Below are 8,340 nucleotides of genomic sequence, written 5' to 3'. Positions count from 1 at the left end.
GCAAACTTGCAGTTATAAGATAAATAAATCTCGGGGATATAAGGTCCAGCATGGTGACTATAGTTAACAATGCCGTACTGTATATTTGAAAGTTGCTAAGAGAGTAGATGATGGGAGTTCTCATCAGAAGAAAAAAGAAAAAACATGTGTAGCTCTGTGTGGATGGATGCTAACCAAACTTATTGTGGTGATCAGTTTGCAGTATATACATATATCAAATCATTATGTTGTACACCTAAAATGAATACAATTTTATATGTCCATTACATCTCAATAAAGAAAAAAGAAATTCCTTTTTTTGGACTGAGACATTATTCTCTTCAAGTGGCCTCTTTGAAAATGGAGTTGGAACCATAAACATTACCAGCACTTATAGCTGGAGAGGTTGTAGGTGATGTCTGTTTTCTAAGTTCTGCCTTTCTGTGTTTTCCAGCATTCTAACGTGAGAGTGCTTTACTTTGATGATCAGGACAAAAAGAAACTTCTTTTTAAAGCAATTAGAATATCTCTCAATCCAGTTGTAGTTCCCTGAGCTGTCATCAACCAACTGATGCAGAAGGAGAGGTGAACTGCTCCAAGGACAAGCTTTCCAGAAAATAGGGCTTCAAAGGAATGGCTTTGCCACCTGCTAGAGCCCGTGGGAGCTGGGGGTGAGGTGTGGAGAGGAAAGCAAGTATCTCAGATGTCTGTGAGACCAAGGGATGGAGCAATGAGACTGGCTGACAGAAGAGGGCTGTGGTGGCCTCCGTCACCACCAGAGCAGCACATCAGATCCTTCCTTGCGCCTGAGAACCCCACCTATCTGATCCCACAGAGTCATATGAAAAGTACCCTCAAAGAAAGTGTACCATGCACAAGACTCTTGGAGCAAGAAGTGGGGAAGAGCAGGGCAAGGAGGGGTTAATTCAGGAGCTGCTGTCAGTCTTGACCCTCCTAATCCTCTCCTGCAGTTCCAATCCCTCCCCTAAGGAAGATTAAGTAAGAATCCTAAATGAAGCCTTCTTGCCCAACCCCTGGGCCATGGAGTGTGTTGGCCTCATGCCCAGAAGACAAGTTCAGCTGGCCAGGCCTAGAGTTCTCTGTCTCTCCCTCCAGAGACACCAGGGCTTGACTTCTAGGAGGACCCCTCAGAGAGAGGAGTTTCTTTCAAAGCTGCCTGCTTCTAATAACAACTGTTCAGTCTTCCATATTTATCAAAGTGGCTTCTTGTCCCCATTACCTTAGTTGAGACTCAAAACTTGGGAGACATTTTTCTCATCAAAACTAGGGCCTGGAGAAGTGAGGGGACTTCCGCAACAGGTTCCCAGCAGAACCGAGATGAGAAGTTAGTCTTGGTTCTCAGGCCAGGACTGGTTCTCTAAACCCTCTACTGCTCATCACACAAATCAAAGCAGAATCTAGACTGGCTCATCACTCAACCACTACCTATTTTGTCCACCCCTGCCTTCCTGACCCTGGCTGAAAGCTGACCCCATTGGGCCATTTCTCCCAGTTGAATAAGCTCCAAAGACTTGTTCTTCCTCCTGCTCAGCTCTGCTACGTCAGACTCTTTAGAGATTCTAAGCCTCAGTAATAGCATTTTTAAAATTCTGCCTTCCCCCTGCCCCAAACCACTTTCCTATTTCCTCCTATCGAGTCAGGATTGGCTCTGGGGAGAGGCTCTCCTCTTGGGGTCACTGTCGACTCCCATGGGAAACCTAAGCTGGGCTCTTATGTCACCATCCCAAGTCCTCAGGGCAGCTCACCAACCCTCACTGAAAGCTCAGATATGGATAGGGAGTACAAAGGGAAAGTATTTAAGCCAGCTTGGGTGGGAAGAGTGGTTAAAGGAAGGTTTCAAGGAGAGGATGAGTCCTGAAGGATGACTAGCAATTACCCACGCAAATGTTGGATGGTTGAATAGCATGCTTAAGGGTTTGGAGACACAGAGAAAGGCAACTTCAGATAAGGACACATGTTCAGGTATGGTTAGATTGTGTGTGTGTGTGTGTGTGTGTGTGTGTGTGTGCGTGCGCGCGCATGCACATTGGAGCATAAAACATGAGGGTGGAGGTTATTCGTGCGAGATGAGCCTGGAACAAAAAGCAAGAGTCAGACATTGGAGGGCTTTCCTGGTTTCCAGAGCTAGAGAGTTTGAACTTCATCATGAAAGCAATGAAGAGGTCCTGAAATTTTTTAAGCATGGCAAAGAGCTGGGGTGATACTAATGATTCGATTTCCATTTTAGAAAGATCCTTGTTTGCTGGATGGATAATTGATTGCAGGGGCGGGGCAGAAGTAGAATTAGAGAGACCAATTTGAGGTGCCTATGAGATTTCCAACTGGACAGAGATAATACAGGGTTTGAACCAAAGTCTAGGCAGTGCAGATGGAAAGAAGTGGATGCATTCAAGATGTATTTTGAAGGTAGATCTGATAGGACTTCATAACTGGTTATAGGTCAAGTAGAGGTTAGGAAATAAGGATGACTGGCTTGGGTTGCTGGATGAGTGATAGTCCCATTGAGATAGGGAACACTGTGTGAGGAATAGTTTGGGAGTGGAGAGAGAAGAGTGAATATGATTTCAACTTTGCAAAATGTTGAGTCTGAGGTGCCATTAAACCGTTCAGATGGGCTCATTCCAAAGGCAGTTGCATACACACATCTTGAGTTCAGAAGAGAGATCTGTGCCAGTTATATAGATTCAGGAGTCATTGGCATAGAGATGGAGTGGATGAGGTCACCCGTGGAAGATGTAAAGAATAAGAAGAGAACTCTAGCTGAAACCCTGGGGTGGGGGAATAGTCAGATTTATAGAGTGGGTAGAAAAGTAGGAAGTTATAGAGGAGACCCTGGAGGAATCATTTTGAGGAGCCGGGAAAACTGGGAGGGATGTTACAGAAAACGAGAAGACAGTTTTATGAAGGAGAGGGACAAGGTGAGATGACAGAGATAGGACCACTGAATTTGGGGCAAGGAAATTGTTGGTAACCTTAGTGAGAACATTTTCAGTGGAGGGCTAACAGCAGCAGCCTGCCTTCAGAGGGTTGAGCAGTGAGTGGGAGGGGGAAGAAGTAGAGACATCGGCATTAAATGGCTTGTTTAAGAACCTTGGCTGCAAAGAGAATGATGAGGAGAGGGTGATAGCCGCATAGGTAGAGTAGGAAGCTCAAAGAGAGTGGTAGGCATTTGAAGTGGTCACCAGCAGATGCTCACCAGGGACAAGCAGAAGGACTTCCAAGCAGCTCTGAAGGCCCCACAGAGATGCACAATCATGATCAGGTAGAATTGTGCCCGTTTTAGCAGTAAGAAAACCAATGGCTGGAAAAGACTTGCAGTGTCCCCACTGATGAGTGACAGAGATGAGATTCAAGTAGATTTCCCTCCATACCTCCCGTCAAGTGTTTTCTTGCCCCTGCTTTGCACTGCTTGGCATCCACACTGGCATTGTCATGTCCATCACTGATGAGTAGTGTTGACTGTCAACCACGTGCCCAATGCTATGGAGGCACAACAGAGGTTTCATATGCGATTGCTTCCCTCAAATTGTTTAGAACTTGGTTGAAGAGACAAGATAGTCAACATATGCACAAACCTATAAAATGGTGGAACTCTGTCTCTCTCTCTCCCTCTCTCTCTCTCTTTCCCTCTCTCTCTTTCTCTCCTGTGTTCCCCACTCCCTCTTCATTTCCCTTCTTTTCCTCTGATCCTCTCTCTCAATCTTCTTTCCCAAAATTGCACAGCCCTGGTCTCTTACACTGAAGTGTCATTGACTCATTTAGAAAGTCTATATCTTATAGTCCTTGAAACCTCTTTATCACTTTTATTTACTCATTAAGAGGACATTTTTGAACACTGGCTTTGGGTGTGTAATGGGTGGGTAATGCACTGTGCAAGGCACTGGAGATACAAAGTGAATAAGATACAGTCCTTGCCCTCAAGCAGCTCACAGACTAGTGGGGAAGAATAAGGATATAAAGAGGAGAGTGCAACATAGTGAAATAAGTATTATCTGTATCTCAGTTTCCTTATTTATACAATAGGGATTAGTACCTACCACAAGACGTTGTTGTGATGATTGAACTAACATGTATAAAGTGCTTATAATGGTCACATAGGATACACTATGTTAGTGTTGCCATTTTATTAGTAGTATTAGTAGTAGTAGCATTACTATGATGGAGGTAAGTAAAGACAAGATACCATAAGAACACAGAGGATGGGAACTTGACCCAGGCTAGAGTAAAAGACATCTGAGTCCTAAAGGATGAGAAGGTGCTAAACAGAGAGAAAAGAATGCCAGGCATTCTGAATAGTAGGAACAACCTGTGGTCAGGTTTGGAAGCAAAAGGCAACAGGACATGATTGAGGAACTCAAAGTAACTTAGTTCAGCAAGAGCATAGAACATGCGGAGGGCAATGGCAAGAGATGAAGTTCGACAGGTCATAGAGTCCAGACACGTTTTGGACTTTATCCTTTAGCCGATGGGGAGCCAACTGGAATGTTGTATGTAGAGCAGAGACTTGATTAGATTAGTGCTGAAAGATCACCTTAACAACAGCATGGAGAACGAATTGGAGGGGGCAAGACTGGAAATAAGACCAGTTAAGAAACCGTTGCTATAGTCCAGAGGAGAGAGGATGATGAAGCCCTGGACTGTGGAGGTAGCAGTGGGGATGGAGAGAAGGATGCCATCGATTTGAGGTATCTTCAAGAATTGGTGAGACTGTGACAGTAGAAGGTGAGCAGTAAGTGTGAGAGAGGTGTCAAGAATCACTTCCAGGATTTGGGTCTGGTGCAAGGAGATAAATAGAGGTATCACTCAGTGACCACAGGGAACCCACGGAAGAACTGTTTGGGGAGGGGTACAATGGGAGAGGTGATGAGTCTTCTTTTGAACATGTCCAATTTGAGATGCCTGTGAAATTTCCAGGTGCACATTTTATTTTATTTTTTTAAATGCATTTTATTTATTTATTATTTATGTATTTATTTTTGGCTGTGTTGGGTCTTTGTTGCTGTGCGTGGACTTTCTCTAGTTGTGGCGAGCGGGGGCTACTCTTCGTTGTGGTGCACGGGCTTCTCATTGCTGTGGCTTCTCTTGTTGCGGAGCACGGGCTCTAGGCGTGTGGGCTTCAATAGTTGCAGCACGCAGGCTCAGTAGTTGTGGCTCGTGGGCTCTAGAGCGCAGGCTTAGTAGTTGTGGCGCACGGGCTTAGTTGCTCCGCGGCATGTGGGATCTTCCCCGGACCAGGGCTCGAACCCGTGTCTCTTGCATCGGCAGGTGGATTCTCAACCACTGCGCCGCCAGGGAAGCCCCCAGGTGGCCATTTTAAATAGGTGATTGCTCTGGAAGTCTCGAAGCTCAGGAGGAAGGTCTATGCAGATTTGGGAGTGCCAGTGGGTGGGCAGGAGGTTATGTCATGGGGGTGGATAGTTTGCTCAGTGACAGAGTGTACATTGAGCAAAGGATGGATTTCTGAGGAATACTCACATTTAAGAGATGATTACAGAAAGAGAAATCTTGAAGAAGGCTAAAATGGAATAGCCAGCTTGTGGTGGCTTGAAAAACTAGTGGGTTGGAGGGTCTTGTAGTGGATGGAGAGAAGGATGTGCCCTTGACCTTTAGTGTCTTGAACCTTGATAAGTGTTGGGGGCGGTGAGAGGGGGACGCTTATTGAACACTGCAAAATCCTGAACAGCTCTGAGATTCTAAAGGATTGACTCATATGCCTGCCTCTTACCAAGTCCCCTTATTCTAGAGCAGCTACCTTTTCCTTTGTCTCAGTGCCCCTAACAAAGAGCCTAGGGAATGTCAGGGCTCCCTCCGGGCCCTGGAACAACCTTTTCTGAATCCTGAATCCTCCCACATCACCCGAGAGGCCTAGGGGTGGTGGCACAACTATTAGGAGAGCAGACAGGAAATGTCTGGGTGTGTTATACACGTGGGAGGCCTCAGGCTAGCCTGTGGAGGGGGATTTGGGCAGGGCTGGGAGGACTTGAACTCTGAGAGTGTAGACAGATGCTTCGTTGCCTGCCTCAACCTGCCCTGGAGTCAACTTTCACCATGGGCAGGATGACCCAGGGCTAGACCATTGCTCTCCAGGCTGCTGGAGATTCAAGAGGCCTCTAAGAACCTAGAGTCCAAGGCTATACCTTAGGGTCTGTTTCTCCTCCTCCAGTCTCCTGGGGTTTGGCACCGGTGTGCAATTGAGGGGCCCCGTAGCACTGTTGCCAGGTAATGCGTTAAACAGCATGCCTTGGAGGCGGAGCCAGCCTACAGCCTGACCTGGAGTTAACACGGTCACCACAACCGACAATGGCATCACCACCTTCTCGGAAAGCAGCCACTTGTCTGGCCCCTGGCTTTGTCTGGCTGCCAATCTAAAGCATGTACCTACGCAGGAGCCGATGACATTTTGGCTCCACTTTCAAAGTTTTTTTTTTTTTCTTTCTCATGTGTTATTTCTAAAGAAGATAACAAAGGTCAAAAGGCATCCAGCATTTTCTGGTTTCTCATAAGCTTCTGGTCAATATTTAATCTGGTTTATGGATTTTTTTTAGGTCTTCTAGATGCCTTCTTGAGCCTGCCCGTGGCCACCCACAGACACTTGTAAGGAGGAGAGAAGTCGGCCTGGCACAGACACTCTGAAATGAGGGATTAGAGCCCGGGATCTAAGGAGGAAGAGCTACAGCCAGAAGACGAGGGAGCAGGCCCTGAAGACGCATCTACTGAGAGGTCTGCCATGGCCTCTCTTGGCCTCCAACTTGTGGGCTACATCCTGGGCCTGCTGGGGCTGTTGGGAACCCTGGTTGCCATGCTACTCCCCAGCTGGCGAACAAGCTCTTACGTCGGCGCCAGCATCGTGACCGCAGTCGGCTTCTCCAAGGGCCTCTGGATGGAGTGTGCCACACACAGCACAGGCATCACCCAGTGTGACATCTACAGCACCATGCTGGGCCTGCCTGCTGACATCCAGGCTGCCCAGGCCATGATGGTGACGTCCAGTGCAATCTCCTCCTTGGCCTGCATTGTCTCTGTGGTGGGCATGAGATGCACAGTCTTCTGCCAAGAGTCCCGAGCCAAAGACAGAGTGGCGGTGGTGGGCGGAGTCTTCTTCATCCTTGGAGGCCTCCTGGGCTTCATCCCTGTTGTCTGGAATCTTCACGGGATCTTGCGGGACTTCTACTCCCCACTGGTGCCTGACAGCATGAAATTTGAGATCGGAGAGGCTCTTTACTTGGGCATTATTTCCTCCCTGTTCTCCCTGGTAGCTGGAATCATCCTCTGCTTTTCCTGCTCGCCCCGGGGAAATCGGTCCAACTACTACGATGCCTACCAGGCCCAGCCCCTGGCCACTAGGAGCTCTCCAAGGCCTGGTCAACCACCCAAAGGCAAGAGTGAGTTTAACTCCTACAGCCTGACAGGGTATGTGTGAAGGACCAGGGGCCAGAGCTCGGGGGTGGCTGGGTCTGTGAAAACCAGTAGACAGCCTCCCCCAGGGCCACAGGTGAGGGACGTTGCCACTGGATCGTGTCAGAAGGTGCTGCTGAGGATAGACTGACTTTGGCCACTGGATCGAGCAAAGGCAGGAATGGGAGCTGGTGTGACAGCGTGCAGGCTGAACTGTCAAGATGCTTGTCAAGTCAGACTTTCTGTTTCCTTCATCCTGGCTCCCCATCTCCCACCCTGAGTCCCCAACCCTCAACTCCACTCCACTCCCCCCTGAGGCCAGGCCCCAGAGTCTCCCCTTTACCTTCTGCTTTACCTGGGAATCCATCCCCAAACCCACTAATCACATGCCACTGACTGACCCTCTCTGTGATCAAAGACCCTTCCTCTTGCTGAGGTTGGCTCTTAGCTCATTGCTGGGGGATGGGGGTGGGTGGGAAGAAGTGGCGGGTTCCGTGGGCATGGCGCTAACCTCCTTCTCAAGCCTCCCTGCAGAGAAACTGATTGGCCAGTAATGGGCCCTGGAGCCTCGTCCATCCCACTCTTGTTATGACTCCACAGTGTCTAGACTGGTTTGTGTATGAACCGAAATAAAGCCATCCCACAGTATGGAGGGAACAGAGAGCAGCTGGGTGTAGAATGAGACGGGGAGGGCAGCCTCGGAGAAGAAGCCGAGGACCAAAAAAAAAAAAAAAAGAGCAGAATCATGGCCCAGGGCTCTAGCCCCCGGCTAGAGGAGAGCACAAGGAAAGAAACTGTGGTGGGACGCACAAGGTGGCAGCAGACTCTGACTCTACTGAGGAACTCCCTCAGAAGCTCCAGCTCCAACGTTCACTGAAGCCCCTGCCTCCCTTTGACCTGGCTAACAACGAGGTTAAAGGGCCTACACAATGGTTTCTTTAGGAA

At 48.3% G+C, this 8,340-nt stretch overlaps 1 protein-coding gene across 1 annotated transcript; it reads left to right on the top strand.

Moving 5' to 3' along the window:
- Window positions 1–6,727: 6,727 nt before the first annotated feature.
- CLDN2 (claudin 2) lies at window positions 6,728–7,498 on the top strand. Its single transcript, XM_033849764.2, has one exon. It carries the CDS (start codon window positions 6,728–6,730, stop codon window positions 7,418–7,420), a length of 693 nt encoding a protein of 230 aa, XP_033705655.1. The 3' UTR covers window positions 7,421–7,498.
- Window positions 7,499–8,340: the final 842 nt, after the last annotated feature.

Source organism: Tursiops truncatus, chromosome X (assembly GCF_011762595.2).
Source record: "Tursiops truncatus isolate mTurTru1 chromosome X, mTurTru1.mat.Y, whole genome shotgun sequence".
Lineage (NCBI taxonomy): Eukaryota > Metazoa > Chordata > Mammalia > Artiodactyla > Delphinidae > Tursiops > Tursiops truncatus.
Note: the sequence above shows the minus strand (reverse complement) of the source record. Positions and strands in the feature narration are given on the sequence as shown.

What these genes read in the sequence shown, in the direction of transcription:
- CLDN2 (XM_033849764.2), top strand. Translation starts at nt 6,728, where the DNA reads ATGGCCTCTCTTGGCCTCCAACTTGTGGGCTACATCCTGGGCCTGCTG.